The sequence below is a fragment of the Podarcis liolepis genome, assembly GCF_965112155.1.
Source record: "Podarcis liolepis genome assembly, chromosome: 8".
Taxonomy (NCBI): Eukaryota; Metazoa; Chordata; class Lepidosauria; order Squamata; family Lacertidae; genus Podarcis; species Podarcis liolepis.
The window spans coordinates 59,403,201-59,420,618 of NC_139560.1; the positions used below are offsets into that span (position 1 = coordinate 59,403,201).

The 17,418-nt window shown below is 42.6% G+C and overlaps 1 protein-coding gene and 1 long non-coding RNA gene across 5 annotated transcripts in view; one reads left to right on the forward strand and one right to left on the reverse strand.

The window, feature by feature from the left end:
• Positions 1–17,418, forward strand: part of MBOAT1 (membrane bound glycerophospholipid O-acyltransferase 1) — a 44,280-nt gene that overhangs the window by 24,040 nt on the left and 2,822 nt on the right. For 2 of the 4 annotated variants that reach the window (XR_014529478.1, XR_014529479.1), the window contains 3 exons: positions 1,167–1,318; positions 2,097–2,286; positions 16,402–17,167. Coding sequence is in view for 2 of the 4 variants with exons in the window: in XM_083518730.1 (XP_083374856.1) it covers positions 1,167–1,318; positions 2,097–2,235 (291 nt within the window). In the remaining 2 variants the exon portion in view is untranslated. Of the gene's footprint in view, positions 1–1,166; positions 1,319–2,096; positions 3,528–16,401; positions 17,168–17,418 lie in introns of those variants that run through there. The other 2 variants (XM_083518730.1, XM_083518731.1) reach the window with 1 other exon arrangement.
• LOC310714019 lies at positions 7,349–17,095 on the reverse strand. Its single transcript, XR_014529523.1, has 3 exons — positions 17,012–17,095; positions 10,779–10,952; positions 7,349–8,866 (listed from the first exon to the last, which is right to left on the reverse strand). It is a non-coding gene; the product is annotated as an uncharacterized lncRNA (long non-coding RNA).

Consider the following 17,418-nt stretch of genomic DNA (forward strand, 5'->3'; position numbering starts at 1 on the left):
TGGTTGTGGGCATGAGTCCTATTGGTTTTCAGAGTGCTTTCTTGAATATACCAACCTGCCTCTGTCTGAAACCCCACGTTTTCTGAGCTATCTCACGCTGACCTATTTAGGGGCCATGCTTGCTATCCCTGCCCCCATTGTCAACCTCCCACCACTCTCCGTGTGTTGGGTGGGGTGGAGATCTCAAGCAGGGAGCCCGCTGCATTCATGTAGGCTTATTGTGCCTGGTTATAAATATGTGTACAGAGACTCCCTGCTTCAGACCCCATGCCTACACATAGTACATGGCAGGACCAGTCAGGGTGCAAAGGCATGATTGTACAGTCATACCTCGGGATGAATACGCTTCAGGTTAAGCGTTTCCGGGTTGCGCTCTGCGGCAACCTGGAAGTAACAGAACGCGTTACCTCCAGGTTTCGCCACTTGCGCATGCGCAGATGGTCTCTCGTATGCACGGAAGCGCCGAAACGTGACCCGCACATGCGCAGATGTGCAGTCGCGTGTTATGTTCGCTTCAGGATCCGAACGGGGCTCCGGAACGGATCCCGTTCGCATCCAGAGGTACCACTGTAATTGCTTGATGGGAAGATGTCCAAAAGGAAAAGGAAATTCACTTATTGGAAATCATATATCATCAACATGTTCCTACCAAAAAAAACCTGACAACAGTGTTTGCTAAAGAATCAGAAACTAGAGAAGGATTTGACTGCAGTTCCTGGTAGTTGTGGTAGCTTAGATGGTTCCCCTCTCTTTGTCATCTCTCCTGTGACTGCTCCCAGACATTTATGTAAGCTTGGTATTCTTCTTTGACTGTACAATTTGGGGTGGTGGGTGTGCATTCGTTTGTATGCTAATTATTGCATTGGCTTTGGCCTTTTGAGATATCTTTTACTGAATCTTTGTACTTTACAATGCAATCCTATGCATGCCTGCTAGGAAATATGTGTGTATAGGACTGCAGCCCAAGCCACTTCTTCCAGGTCTGTTCAGCTGCTGTTCCCCTCAGTTTCTTGCTGAGACACTTCTTTCTTATTTAGTAAGAGGAAAGAAGAAACCAAATATTCCTTATTGGTATACCAGACCACATCATGATTAAGTGGATAGGACAGCAGCCATTATGTGAAGATTGCCTTAAACTTTTTTTTTTTTTTTTTGCCTTTTTAAAGGTCAGGAACAATTTCCGGCATTTCTTCGTCTCCCCAAAGCCTCTCAAAACGGGCTATGACATTGTGACCTGGTTGGTAACTCAGCTCTCTGTCTGCTATACCGTTGCACCATTTGTTCTGCTAGCTGTTGAGCCTACAATTAAATTATACAAGTAAGCCGCCACCTATTATTATAGCTGTTTTTTAAAAAAATCTTGGGGTTGCATCAGGCCATAACTTTTTCAGATTTGCCAGCCTGTGGTCCATGTTGGGTGATGTTTCACCATGGTTTGAAGGAAAGCTAAGCTGGATATATTTGCTAGCTGTGTCACCTTTGGAAGCTCAGTTAATATTTGAAATGTATACTTGGGCCTTTGATGCGGAACTTTGCAAGGAATAAGAAGGGGCAATGCATCTGTTTCATTCCAAGTTGGAAAGTGCACTCAGCAATTTTATTTTTATATCTGTTGCTTCCCTTAAAATTCGTAGTGTATGGCGATGGCAGGTTGTTGTGTAGATGGAAGAAGGGTGCAGAACAACACTGAGGGAAGTTCCATGGGAATGTTTGTTAGTAGGATGTGGTGAAAATTTAAAACTGAACTCCTGAGCCACCCTGAGCCCGGCTTCGGCTGGGGAGGGCGGGATATAAATAAAATTTATTATTATTATTATTATTGATGGAGTGTAAATCTCCAACTCAGGGCCCAAACATACAAGGTTAGGTTTGGCAGATAGACCAGGGCACTTTCTAGAAATCCTGAGTTGTTGCTTTGAGAGGCATAATGGTCTGTTCCCCTTTTCAAAATACTTTGCTTTAGTAGACCAGGAAGAGCTACAACCCAGTATGTTGCATCTCAGTGAAAAACAATCACTACTCATCATTATAGGTTGTTTTAACCTGACTTCCACTTGCTTCATATTCCTTGCTACTTCTTTCTTTGTCCCCTACAGGTCACTGTACTTTCATATGCACATTTTATGTGTAGTTGTGTTGCTGGTCCTTCCAATCAGATCTCAGAAACACATGAAAAGGCAGCAGCTTCCCCTTCAAGGCACGCACAACTCTGACATAAACGAGAAAGCAAAATGATACCTCAAAAGGGAATTGTCGCTCCTCTTCTGTGAGACGCTGGAAAAATGGGTACGAGCAATACACCATTGCAGTGGCTTAATTGAAGAAACTTTTTAAATGGACAGAAAGGATATGGACTGATTACCAGTTAAGACTTGTTACTGGGTAATGTTTACATCCTTGATGGGCGAAGATAATATATTTTTTTGTAAACTAAAGAGAATAATGGAGTGTTTTTAATGCATTTAAATTCTTGCACACGTCTATCATCTCTTAAAGTTAATCTTAATTATCCAGTGCTTTTGAGATGTAGGGGAAAGATAAACATTGGGGGTTGGCTGTCATGGACTGGCTAGATGCAGAGGAGTGGGGGGCACTAGCTGGGGAACCCCCAAGGGAACCCCCAGGGGAAGAAGGCTCAGAGTGAGGGGACTGGTGGTGGGATGACAGTGAGTGGTCAGAGGGAGAAGAGGGAGCAGACTGCGGGGAGGAGGTGTCGGGAGCTGAAGAGGCAACAGGGTTTAGTGAGCAGGGAGAGGCCGTGGCAGAGACAAGTCCTGAGTCAGAGGCAGGAAAGGAGGCTCAAGAGGAGGGGGGGGGGCAAGAGGCAGTGATCAGGCAGGCTGCTGAAGAAGCCAGGGAGTCTCACCCCCCCCCCAGTCTCCCAGAACACAAAGAGGAATGAAGAGGCCAGAGCAAAGAGAGACAAGATGAAGGAGTCTCAGGTTGCTTGGGAAGGTCCCAGGGGAGGAGGATACATAGGCAAATGTGGGATGACCTTCACTCCCCACAACTGCCTCATTCAGGCAGGATCTACTGGGAAGAGTTGCCGTGCTGACTCAGCCTGAGCTGTTTTTTATTTCTTTGTATAAAGCGTTAACTTCACTGACATCTTGTGAGTTCTGGCTGACCTGACCCGGACGCCCACCTTGACATTAGCAGATGGGTGCCCTAAGCATCAAAATGTATTTCTTCCCCCACCCCCACATAAAACGATTAAAGGTGAAAAATAACTTGTAGTGTGTACCTGTAATTCCCAAATGGTGGGTTGCAAGGAATTTCATGGGCGGGTTTCCTGGATGCAACAAAAGCTGCAAAGAATTTGTGATTCATGGTCAACAGGTGTGGGGACCATTGGGCCCACATAGACAGTACCTCCCTGCAAAAAGGAAACTTACATGGGTGGGTCCTCTTTGGTAAAATTACCATAAGAACCATTAACCTAGAACAAACAAAGTGCATGCTGAGTGACTGGCAATAGACATTAGGAAAGGGAAAACCATGGAGCAGGCTGGCTGTGGTTGCCCATACAGATATAAAATCAGGTATAGACCGAGGTGAGAAATGTGGGCTAGACAGGGTTTGAAAGAGAATTACAGGCTTTTCCAGAACACTTCCTGTTTGACCTGTTTTCTATGCTGAGCTTGGGTGATTTCTCTCCCCCCCCCACTGCCACTGTACTCCATAATCTTTTCCTGATACTACAAACCTTTCAAATGTTGCCTGCATTCATTATTTCATGATAGCCGAACAAAGATAAATTACTTTGGCACTTGGAAAATAACTCAGGGAACTTGGTGTGAAGCACTTGACTAAACCGTTTCAGAATATGCTTCCTAATATTCAGAACACTGATGTCCTAGATCTGGAAGGGTTCGACAATGCTTTTGGGTGGCATGCATATTTGTGGTACGACAAGGTAAAAATTCATAAAATGTTCAAAAACCATATTGTCAGAAGAGCAATATTTATGGTCTGGATAAAATACAAAGACTTATTAGAGGGTAAGACCCCGAGGTGGCTATCACCAGTGGAGGCCAAGGCTCGAAAAAGACCCAATATGGAGGCCAACTGGCCGAAATATTGGGAAATAATAGAAAAAATTGGAGACAATTGGAGGCTGCAGAGCTTGGAGAAACTAAAGAATAAGGTGCGAGATTGGTTACATTACGCTCAAATTCAAGAGGTTTTCAAAATAGACAAAAAAGTTGGGTCCCAGGTGGATAAATCGAAATTAGAGACGGAATTGTTAGAACCAAAAACTAAGATACTTTCGAGAATGTATAACTTGCTGCTTAAATGGAACACACAAGATGAGACAGTTAAATCAGCCATGATAAAATGGGCACAGGATGTTGGGCCTAACATTATGTTTGAAGACTGGGAAAGGTTATGGACCACCGGAATGAAATTCACGGCATGTAATGCCTTGAAGGAAAACATTATGAAAATGATATATAGGTGGTACATGACCCCAGTCAAGCTTGCTAAGATATATCATCTGTCTGACAATAAATGTTGGAAATGCAAGGAGGCTGAAGGGACATTCTTTCACCTCTGGTGGACCTGCCCAAAAGTGAAGGCCTTCTGGGAAATGATCTATAATGAGTTAAAAAAGGTGTTTAAGTACACCTTCCCCAAGAAACCAGAGGCCTTCCTCCTGGGCATTGTCGGCCAGAAGGTGTCAAAGAAGGATAGAACTTTTTTTATGTATGCAACTACAGCAGCAAGAATTCTCATCGCAAAGTACTGGAAGATACAAGATCTACCCACACTGGAAGAGTGGCAGACACAATTGATGGACTATATGGAATTGGCTGAAATGACTGGCAGAATCCGAGATCTGGGAGAAGAAACAATGGAAGAGGACTGGAAAAAATTTAAGGACTATTTGCAAAAACACTATAAGCTGTACGAATGTTAAGAATGTGCATGATTTGGAAACTTTAGCTTCAGCAACTAGATCTGATGAACTGGAAATTAAGTTATAAGAAAGACAAGGTGGAAAATTGAAGTAATTGTATTATGTTTATTTTAAGGCATAAGTGATTGAGAAACAGTATTTTGAATCTAGAAACATAATACTTGAAAGATACAGTAAGGTATGAAACATGGTAACAATTTGCTGATGTTTTTATTGCAAGGAACGCAGGGTTTGGAAGATGTGGGGAAGTCCAGTTGGATTGGTAAAAATGGTTTGGAAGGTTGGTTTTCTTTATATACCTCTTTTTCTATTTTCGTTTCTTTTCTTCTTTTCTGTACTACACTTCTGACTATGTATAAGAAAATTTAATAAAAATATTTATAAAAAAAAAAGAATATGCTTCCTAATATTCAAAACAATGCTTGTAGGTTTTTAAAATGTAAATGGTTAATCCCTGTTCTTTCCATTTTTAAATAATATGTTTTCTTTATGAAGGGAACGGGATAAATTTAAAATTAATGGAACTGATGCAAACCTCTGGTCCTGGAAATTTGCATCCTTGTCCCCTGTCTACTCTTAGCTCATAAGTGCTTCCCTCTGTCTGCCCGCCTTGTCACCTATAACCTATCCGAATTCAGAAAGCCTACTGAGCCTCAAGGATGGAGTGCCCTGGTAGGGAAAGACATGGGTGTTGCACCTGTCTACTACTTAGGCGCAATGATAATCTTTTTGCCCAAATGGGTTCCACATTCCATCCACACTTCTGTTCTTTTAAAGTCCTGTTTGGCTACATGCTTCAGAGCTGAATTTGCTTTGATAGTTTTTTTGTTTTGTTTTACAGTGGGAAAGGTATTAAAATTCTGTATAAAGTTGAGGGATGAAAAAACGTTTTCCAGTTTCTGGTTGGAAAGGCGAGGGGAAGCTCTGATTTTAATGAGCTGGACTTTTCCAAATCAAATGATCAATGTGAGAGTAGCATTAAATCATCTTTTAAAAGGTGGAAGTGAAGCAGAATGCCTTGGGAACCAATGTTGCTGCTGTCTGTTATCACTTAATTGCTGTGTGGTCATATTATGTATTTCTTTGGGACATTTTCACCCTCTTCTTCAATCTAGGGATTCTAAGCGCAAATCTTTGTAAAGCTTTTTAAAATAAATATTTTTTTAAAAAAAATCCAAAGAGCATTTTTTAAATTATTATTTATTTGAGTATTTATACCCCATCCTTCCATTATAAGAACACTCAAGGTGGATCACAATGTATGAAAAATAATCGAAAAGGATTGTTTGGGTCAAGCTTTTATTTTTATGTATGATTCCTATGTATAATTTATGTTCATGTGTTTTTGTCTGGCTACAACCTCTTATTTGGCTGTCTTATCAATAAATTTTATTTACTCAGCTAAATTTTGCTCAAGAGTACACTCACTGAAATCAGTGGACCAAACTTAGCCATGCTCATTAATTTCAGTGAGTCTACTCTCAGCAATACTTAGTTGACTTCCCCACCGTGGCCTGGTCTATGCTTCCTTTCTGCTGCAGCTGCAGTCTGCCTTTGAACTCGCCAGTTCCATTTAGGTCTCCTGGCTATTTGCTGTTGATAGACAGCGAATTTATTTGATTTGTCAGATCCTTTTAAAAAGGGATCTATCTAAATGCCACAAGTTTAAAAAGCTTCCCTTTCAAAAATGTGACTTCTCACATATTGGGAAGAAGAGCAGGCTTAAAAATCGCATATAGTACTGGTGACATCTAGTGGCCACTGCTATACACTTGTCCAATCTATGTTTAGTTTTTGAGCTGATTTTAATTGTGTGAGAGGGCAGGGAACTGGCAGCCTTCCAGATGTTCAATGCAGGAACCTTTCATCAAACGCAGGGCTTGAACTCATGACCCAAGATTAAGAGTCTCATGCTCTGCTAACTGAGCTTCTATTGGGCCTGGTCTCCCATCATCCTTGGCCCACAGATTTCCCTGCCATGGATAAAGGAAATGCTTCTGTTTTTGTGTGGTTGGGAAGCAACAGCAGCGACTCTGAGAAGGGTGTGGAAAAGCAGTAAAGGAACACAACTTTCTGCTTGTCAGCCATCAAATCCTATTGTCAAGAGTTTCTGCTCTTTTTTCCCCTTTGGATCGACAAATCTCAGGGGGAAAGACTGGATTTATCCCCAGGAGTTGCCAGTTGCTGACCCCTAAAACGAAATTGAAGGACTCAAAATCATTCTTGGCAAGGGGTAGTTTCAGGCTTCACCCTTTTACCCTGTTTGGATTTGAGCACCTTTCCAACACAGAAAGGTGAAAGCGTTTGGGGATTTTTAAGTTTGGAGAAAAAGGTAACTGAAGGCTGGGATGTGATATGATCTAGCTGAGATTCCTGCATTTGGACTAGATGACTCTCAGGGTCCCTTCCAGCTCTAAAATTCTATGATTCTATGCTAGAAGTTCATAACATTATTAGCAGAGTCGGAAAAGAAGGGACGGAGAGAAACTTGTCTAGCTTTTGCTCTTGCTCTCACTTTGTGATACTGGCAGCACAATGCCAGAGGAACCTAGGAAATTGCCATTTACTGAGACAGCTGGTCTGTCTAGCCTAGTCTTGTCAACACTGGCAGCAGCTCTTCAAGTTTCCAGGCAGAGGTCAGCCCTACCTGGAAATGCCAGGGATTGAACCTCAGACCTTCTGCTTGCAAAGCCATATACTCTCTCTTATGGGTTGCATCCCTTTGCCTGGTTACCTTATGATGCATGAATGTGAAGATGTCTGAGTCTGTGTTACCTGCATGAATTGAGAATGACCACCCAAAACATCAGAAAAGAGATTGCCCTGCTTATGAAGAAAGAGTTGACTTCTGCTGGGTAAACCTTTGCTATGTGCAAGGCAGAGTGTGTCCAATGCAGACCTTCACGTGAATGTTATCATCAAGCAATCTCATTCCAAAGTCTGGTCAAGGGAGAGGAGCATCTTCAGGTTCTGAGGTGGTGTGTAAAGGTAGGTTCCCTGTGCAGCTATCCATCTAGCAGTGGACAGCTTAGTTGGTTAGAGCATAATGCTGATAACACCAAGGACGCAGGTGTGGTCCCTGTATGGGACAGCTGTGTGTTCCTGCATTGCAGGGGGGGGGGGTTAGACTAGGGTCCCTTCCAACTTTACAATTCTATGATTCTATGACCAGTCTTGGCTGTAGGAGATGAATTGGAGAAGAAAGGAAAGAATCCTAGGAGCTCTTCCAAGAGCTGGGACAGCAAGGAGAGAACTTGACACTTATCTGCCTTTCAGACCCTTCCATTGACAGGATGGTAAACAATGCTGAGTTTATGGGTGGAAACTCATCTCTGGAATGCTGTTTTGTTTTGTGCCCAAGGCTTGGTATATATAAAACTGCAATGCAGTGTGTCCGTTCAGCAGGAGCCTGGGTGGGTGCCTGGAGGGGAGTGGCTCTCATACCATTTTTTGTTTTATTTGCAGTATTTATATAACACAGTTCTCTGGGTGGCTTTCAAAGAAAATGGTGGCATGCAATTAAAAATACAATACCAGAAAATAACAATTTGCTGCATAATTGGGGTTTTTCCCCCAACCAAAGCAGAAAGGGAGACAACTGAAAATGTAAAGTGCACTATCATCAAAAGCAACATTGAAAGGTGAGCAAGACTTGTGGCAGGCACTCTGCAGCAGGGGTGCCACCATCAAAAGGGCCCTTTCCCTGGTCATCCTTTCCCTTATTTCACTTGGCAGAGGCACCCATTTGGTGGATTGGGGCCTGCTGAAGAAGACCTCCGGATACAGACGGGTACATGTAAGGTAAAGTGATCTTTTCAGTCTCCTTGTCATAATCTTGCTGACTGCAGCACAACTTTCTACAAGGTAGCCAGCTTTGAGTTAGGAATGGACGAATCTGTCAGTTCTCATTTGTCTCTGTTCCTCATTTTTCCTGTTTCATTTTCTCTGTATTTTTGCATGCGTTTGCAATTTTTTTAAAAGAAAAAAAATCCTCATGAAGGTGACTAATAAGTATAATAAGTGGTAGTGATGATTTGTAAAGACACTTTCCCCAACATAACTTTTTTTTGTACAGGTTTTTTGGTGGAGAATTGTACCACAATATTCAGAGAAGTGTGAATTTCATAAATAGCTACATTTTGGTTTGTGTATTGTTTTGGGAAGTGTGACTTAATGGAGGATCACACTGAAATATAAACCAAACTAAGTTTCTCTCCCATCCTTGGCTACAATTCCTGGAGTTTTCAAGGACCTCTTGTGATAACGGCAACTCCCAAACTCTCTGAAGTTTACTTACCCCCCTCCCAACTCTGCATTAATTTATTGGGGCCAACTATGTGCATCCCTCCTCCTTCTTTAAAAAAAAAAAAGATTCCACCATGTTTTGTTTTATCTCGGATCAGTCATGGTGAAGTAGAAATATTTGCTAGAATATTTTAAGATGTGAAACCACTGCTATGGTTTCAAGGAACTTTATAATACACTCTGGGACATCTTCCAAAAATCCTTGTGTGTGGATAGAGATTTATTTTATGGGAAGTGATTATGATGTTGCTATGAGATTAAAACGGTGTCTCAGCAGCTACTTCAGATAAATGCTTGCTTCATCCTTGCTAAAACATTGCAGAAGAATGAATAGTAGCTGTTTTCCTAAAGAATAAAGCATATGGCTGAAAGCAACTTGACATATTCTCCCCAAAGAGCATGGAGTGCAAAGAGCACAGCTGCCTGGAGGGTGGAATTGCTTTTGTTTCTCCCGTTGAGCTTTTTGTTGGAGAACTTGGAACCATAATTGTTTGCTTATAATCAGCCTAATGGCTTGGATCATAAAATAGGTTAATGTGAGGAAGTTAACTGGAAGGAAAGTTTCCCAGCCTCTCAGTCAAATTTTGGGCGATTAACCTCTCCTATAGAAGCCCCCTTGTACCCCATCCCCCCTTGTTCAGGAGACCCTCCCAGATCTTCTAGATAAGTTTTTTTAAGGGGAGTGTGTGGGGTGAGGGGAGGAGATGGGAAGCTTTTCCTTCTGTGAACTTCCATCAGTTAGAATAAAAAAATTCCTTCCAATAGCACCTTAAAGACCAACTAAGTTAGTTCTTGGTATGAGCTTTCGTGTGCATGCACACTTCTTCAGATACACAGTGCATGCACACGAAAGCTCATACCAAGAACTAACTTAGTTGGTCTTTAAGGTGCTATTGGAAGGAATTTTTTTATTTTGACTATGGCAGACCAACACGGCTACCTATCTACTACTGGTTCCATCAGTTAGGTTATTGTAGGAATTTACCGTGGTGCTAAGGAGGTTCTGCCAGCACATCCTGCCCTCTCTTCCCCCTGTGTGCTGTTCTATGGTTTCTCCAACCTACCCTGAGCCAACAGGACCAGTGGCCAGAGATGATGGGAATTGTAGTCCTAAAACATCTGGAGGGCCGAGTTTGCCTATGCCTCCTGAGTGGGAGGGCAGCAGGCAACCCCTTTGTGCTAGTGTGCTTTGTGCTTGCTTCTGCTGGCAGGACTCATTAGCTGAACCCAGCCCAAAATGTGGCAACAGAGGTGGTTTTAGGGCAGCGCAACCAGTTCCCCCCTACGGGGCACCGAGCAGAGAGGGTAAGCACCTGCCCAGCTATGGGAAAGAGGCAAGAGGGCTCTGACAGGGTCCTAGAGTCCTCCCTCCTCCTTCCCAAAACCTAGTTAGCACTTGCCCAGCTTTGGGAAGGAGGTGGAGGTGCTCTGAGACCCTGCTAGAGCACTCACACCTTCTTCCCAAAGTGCAGCACAGTACAAAGGATAGTGGGCAAATTTTGGCCTCGCTCAAGGCGCCATAGTAACAAGTTTGCCCCTGGCAGCAACCTACCTTTTTGTTGCATCATGGTATTTGTGAGGTGGGCTCAGAGATGCTGATTGCTGGTCTCTGTGGCATTGCTCTGTCGACCCAGCTGGATGTAAATATGGGCAGGCCCAAAGAAGAGTGCCATGGCGGCGATGGGCAGAGGACACACACAGACTCTGATGTTGCATTAAAGGCGGTCTGTGGGAGAGGAGAGCAAATCGACCCTAAGCATTACAGAGAAGGGCTTGTCTTGGAGAAAAGCAATGAGTTCCATTGCACAGTGTAAGACCTGCTGCATTGTCTTGTTGACATGCCCTTAGAAAGCATCAACTCCATTTAAACTCGAGCACCTTATTTCATATGTGAACGATCACCATAACGCTGAAATGTTGGAAGCAGGAAGGGAGAAATATATGGCCTACCAGTTCTTGTTGAACTTCAGGTTCTGTCAGCCACAGGCAGCATAGCCCGTGGCCAGGGCTGATGGGAGTTGTAGTCCAAAATATTTCTGTTGTCCAAAAACATTAGCCACCCCAAGGATTCTTAGGTTTATGTGACCTATTTATTGAGGGTTGTTCAACATCGCAACCGCGTCTATAAATCTGCTTTGCATCAGGCAGGACTCCTATGATCTTATACATGCATCCATTTCATACAGCCACGGCTCAATTAATGAACAGTCATCTTTTCAATCTCTGTAGAAATCCAGAAGCAGTTGACACTTGGGCTTCTGTCCTAGGTAGGCACTGTGGTTATCTGCCAGGGGTGGGGTGGGGTTGAGGTAGCAGAACATTTCTGCTGCAATGATCAAATTTTCCTACTTTGTTTGAGATTTTATTTCCCAGTGGATTAACGTTTCAGGGCAGCATCGCAGGCGGAGGGCAAAATTCAATTAATTGAATATGAAATATTTATAACCCTGCTCTATATGTCTATCAGAGAAAGGTCCTTAATAAATCTTCTCATTAGAATGGACTAGTGACTCATGCCTCTCTGCTTCTGTAGTCGTTCAGAATTTAAATTCAATTAATCTGCTGTCCTCGTGAATATGATTTAATTATTCGGAGGGGGGAAACCACTGCATTCGCAAGATAATGACACATAAGGAGAGGACAAAAACGGAATAGCCTCTTTTCCTTTTAACAATGGTGGCTAATGCCCACCAGAACTGGTGGGGTTGTTAGGAGTCAGTGGGGATGCGGCCAATGAGCAGGTACGGCCTTGTTATTCTTGTTGTGTCTCCACTCTCCTCCCTTGAGAAGTTACTATGGAAACTTAAGGATTGGCCTCTAGGCCCAAGGTGCCCCAAACTGGCTTTAGATATAGTTTGCTTGCAATTCTCATCAACACCAGTCAGCACGGCCATTGATCAGGAATTATAGGAGTTGTTGTACAACAACTGGAGGGCCCAACATTGGAGAAGGCTGCTCTACAGTAAAGATTCCAGCATGTGCCATGGGGGGGGGATATACTGTGCATTTGTATTACTGTTCAAGGGTGTGCAAAGACATTCGGAAATAAGGAACAGAGCCTGCAAACTCTGTTCCTTCTAAACCTTGTATGTGACACAGCTGCCCTGTTGTCGCTGGGTTGGCAACTTTTCTGTAGCTGTGTTTTTAACTGTAGCTTAGTGTGCAGGCACCAGCAGGTTATCAGGGCGGCCCACATTTTTCTAGCCAGTTGGCAACCCTGTTTATTGCCAGGTTGCTTCCCAGACTTTCTGTTTACTTCTATCCAGTGGCTTTTCTTGAGTTCAGCTGCCTTTTCCCATTCCTAGTATACCAGCCAGCTTATCCATTCAGTTTTGTTTTCATTACGCTGATGTCCTATGGTGTTTCAAATTGAGTGTAATGTTCCCTCCCCTCAGTTTTAGGCCCCTTTAAGGCACTTTTGCTCTGCCAACTCTGGTAAACTGGCGTGTGCTGTGAATCCAGAGAACAGTTTTAGCGAATGTGTAATGGCATGCAGTTAACTGCTTTTTAGGCCACATTCATACCATTCATGTAAAGCACTATGATACCACTTTAAACATCACCGGTTCCCCCAAAGAATTATGGGAGCTGTAGCATGGTTAGAAGTCCCCTGTTCTCCACCCAGAACTACCGTTTATAGCAGAGTTTTCCAAACCGTGTGTCGCGACACGTTAGTGTGTCGGCTGCAATGTGTAGGTGTGTCACGCAAACGCTCCCCATGCTCCTCACGGGACTGGAAAGGGGTTAGTTTAAACTGGTTTGCTAGTAAAACTGAATTACTGTGTTGCGAAATGATGCATGTCTAAAAAGTGTGCTGCCAACATGAGAAGTTTGGAAAGCTCTGGTTTACAGAGTGGTTTAACGATGGGTCCCCCTTTACGGAGAACTCCGAAAACTGTTAAGGGGAATAGTGGCTTCCTTACGACTCTCAACATCCTTAAACTACCGCTCCCAGAATTCTTTGGGAGAAGCCATGATTGTTTAAAGTAGTACCATAGTGCTCTAATGTGGTCTTAGTCTGCTGTCGGTTTTAGCGTTCTCATCCATCACCTGCTTGGTTTCTGTGAATGTGTTAAAAAAAGCAACAACCAGCAAACTTTTTAGTTGACCCTGCTATCCTATGGCCCTGCCTGGGGTGGTATCCCAGGGGCCATAGGATGCTTCTGAACACTGTCTCTGAGGTGCTTTGACCTCTGAGAGGATCCAGTGTTATATTCTCCCACCCCAGTGCTGTGACACCTTCTGCAACCTGGACCCTCGCAATGCCAAGAGGTAGGGAGTGGACCAGGGAAGAAATGGAGCGTAAGGATCTATAACCTTCCCAATTCCCTGTCACACACCCAAACCACAAAATAAATCACACCAACTCTAAAGCTGGTTTTGTTTCAGCTGTCCCTACCCCTATCCGATAAGAGGTAAACAGTTTTAAAACCACTGGAAAAAGGACAGGAGAGCAAAACTGTTCCTCTGTCCCAATTTCTACCCTGTCTGCAAGATCCCAGAAGAATGTTGGAGGAGGATAAGGTGAATTAGCCATATTCAGTTCCCCTCCACTGCCCAATACTTGTAGCCTAAAATATTTTTTAATTATTTTGTGATGCTTAGCTGAGTTATAACAATATGGCTTTAACTGCTGTACATTTGTTGACTTTTAGATAGTTGTTTTGATTTTATCTTATCTGTTTTTATGTTTCTTCTTCATTTCATGCATTTTATGCTTCTTCTTCATTTCATGCTTTTTATGCTATCTTGTGAGTGAGGATACGTATCCTGAAAGGTGGCCTATGAACACTTTAATAAACTGCTTAACATTTCTGGACCACCGATTTCTAAAATGAGGGCTAGAAGCTCTCATAACGACAAGTATGCTCATAATCTGAGATGGCAAACTCTTCCGGATACATGAAATAAAGTGGTATTTTATGAAAAGCTATGGGTTTTGGCTGGAGAGTTGGGGAATTATCACAAATGGTTTCTGACGTTCAGAAGCCGTTAGAGATTATTATGGGCAATAGCATTTACAACATCCCCTCAGTCACGAATTCACTAGATACTATTTGGCAAGCTACTACCTCAGGCTTGCTCCTTTAGAGATTTGCCTTTATCAGACCACTGTAAAGATCAGTGAGAAAATGGCTTTCTTCAGATGACCTTCTAAACCATGGCTTTTCCTATCATAATAAGAATGAGCCCTGTGTGAATCTTGGGCTTTCATGCTCCCCACCCCCGGCACTTTTGCTTCTGTTTTTTGATCAACTGCAGTTTAGAGTTACAGTACAGTCAAACCTTAAAGTGTGGTTTTAATCCTAAACAAGCCATCTTTATACTTTGTTGGTTTGAAGTTGGCTTGGTTTAAACAAATTATAGTTAAGATTAGCCACAGTTTGCCAGATTTCAACAACACTGGCAGTTGGTATGCACAGATTACCAATACAGTATACTATTGAGCCCAATACAATGTGTATTAACTTATAATGCCCTAAACAGCTTAGAAGCCAAAAACTGGAATACTTCCTATATCAGCCTGCTTATGTATGGAGATCTGTCTGCAGAGGAGGCCCTTCTTGTTGCCCTGTGGAACATCCCATCAGATGTCAAGGAATAAAACAACCATTTGACTTTTAGAAGGCAGCCCTGTTTAGGGAAGTTTTGAATATTTTATGTTTTATCATGTTTTTAATATTCTGTTGGGAGCTGCCTAAAGTGGCTGGGGAAACCCAGCCAGATGGGTGGGGTATAAATAATAAAATTATTATTATTATTATTATTATTATTATTATTATTATTATTATTAATTATGTGAAGGCTCTTGTACAGTGAAACACAATGGGGCCTCTTCTGAGTTGGTGCCCCATCTATGGAACTTCCTTTCCTTGGAAGTACAACTGGCACCTTAGAATCATAGAATAGAATCATAGAATCATAGAGTTGGAAGAGACCACAAGGGCCATCGAGTCCAACCCCCTGCCAAGCAGGAAACACCATCAGAGCACTCCTGACATATGGTTGTCAAGCCTCTGCTTAAAGACCTCCAAAGTAGGAGACTCCACCACACTCCTTGGCAGCAAATTCCACTGTCGAACAGCTCTTACTGTCAGGAAGTTCTTCCTAATGTTTAGGTGGAATCTTCTTTCTTGTAGTTTGGATCCATTGCTCCGTGTCCGCTTCTCTGGAGCAGCAGAAAACAACCTTTCTCCCTCCTCTATGTGACATCCTTTTATATATTTGAACATGGCTATCATATCACCCCTTAACCTCCTCTTCTCCAGGCTAAACATGCCCAGCTCCCTTAGCCGTTCCTCATAAAGCATCGTTTCCAGGCCTTTGACCATTTTGGTTGCCCTCCTCCTCCTTCAATACTTGGTTTCTGGCACCAGTTCCCAATTTATCTCTTCAGCTGGACTTTCAGAAAATATTATTCTGACTGAGATCAGCTGCATTTTAAAAATTATGGTTGCATTTTAATATTGGTTTAATATTATTTCTTGCTTTGCTGTACTGATGTCTAGATGGTAAAGGGCCCAGTAATCATAACTGATGAAGGGCAGTTTGGACAACAAATGAATAAACTGTGAATAACTCAAATGCAGCAAAGAGGAGTAAGACCTTGTAAGTTGCCCCAAGATCATTAGAGGAAACATGGGACATAAATGTAATACAAAACAAATGCCCCAGGGTTAATCCCTGGCATTGAAAACAGGTGAGCCCTGGTGACCTCTGCTAAAAATTAAGCTCTGCAGACTCTTCACTTACCATATTTACTTGAATGTAATGTGCCATTGAATCTGATGCACACCCTTATTTTCGTGATGTAATTTAGCAGAAAAAAGGTGCACATTACATTCTAGTAAATACGGCATTTATCCTTTGGTGGAGCTGTGGAAATAATTTATTCACTCTGACTACAGTGTTACCTGGTCTGCACTCTGCCAAGGTATTTTACAGGATGACATTTCTTTGGTATGAATCCTGATGTTGCCTTCTCCTTTGGATGCTAAAAGGGAATCACCTCTAAACCATTTAGTGCTTTGATTTTCACATGCTGGCCTAATACTCATTACCTGCGAATTCTTTGAAACCAGAATGTTTCTAAGCAGCAGCTGAACCATCAGGGATGGTTGTGAATTGCCTTCTTTTATTTTACATTATTCTCTCTCTCTCCTTCCTAACATTAGGCTGAAAATGAAAATACCTCTTCAACCCTAGTATTATTACCCCTATAGATGGCACCTTTAATGTGTACTATTCATTGTCATAATAGCTGCACCTGTGTGGAGCAAGCATACTGGAACTGCAGCAGCTGTGGACTGTAATTGCAAAGCATTATTTTCTGTTTCTCTCTGAATGTGTGTGCATGTGTGTGTGTGTGTGCACACGCACACACACACACACATGGTTGCACTGCTGTGAAGATCCATTTATAATTATTCCTTCCGTAGGGCTCCCCATAACTATGATTACATGGTATGTAGGGCCAATGAAAAGGCGTGGAATTAGGGTTGCCAACTGACCAGGACAAGATCACAGACTGCATGCTAAAGATGCAGATAAAAAGCTGGCCACTCTGTAAAGAATGATTTGCTCTGCTGATCAGTTACTTTTAAGCAGGTCAGCAAGCGGTATCAGAAATGTTTAATTTGTTAGTTTGTTTCCTGTAATTTGTTTCTTCTCCTTCATCATTGCACACAGCCCAGTTCCTCCAGGCTCTGCTTCCTCTTCCTTTTCTGTGACTTACTTCCAAGAAAGGCCCTGATTAAAAAAAAAAAAAAAACTGCATTGCCCCACCTCCTCTCTTCTGCCAGGTCCTTAGACTCATGCCACTCCACAGCTCTTCAGTTACTTGGCTCACCATCCCAACAAAATGGCCCCCTTCTCTAATCCCCAGCCCTGGCTCTCCCTCCAGGCTCAGATGAAGTTAACACCTCTGGTGAACAAAAGAGGGTAGGCAATTTTGCTCACATATAAAGTCATCCTTACGTCCTCCTTCTCTGCAGGCTATGGAGCTAAACTTCTACTTCTTCTACACCTTCTGCATTTTTAAATTTATTATTATTATTATTATTATTATTATTATTATTATTATTATTATGCATTAAACATTAAAAACATCCCTATACAGGGCTGCCTTCAGATGCCTTCTAAAGGTTATATAGTTACTTATTTCCTTGGCTCAGGGGTTGTGTAACTTCATA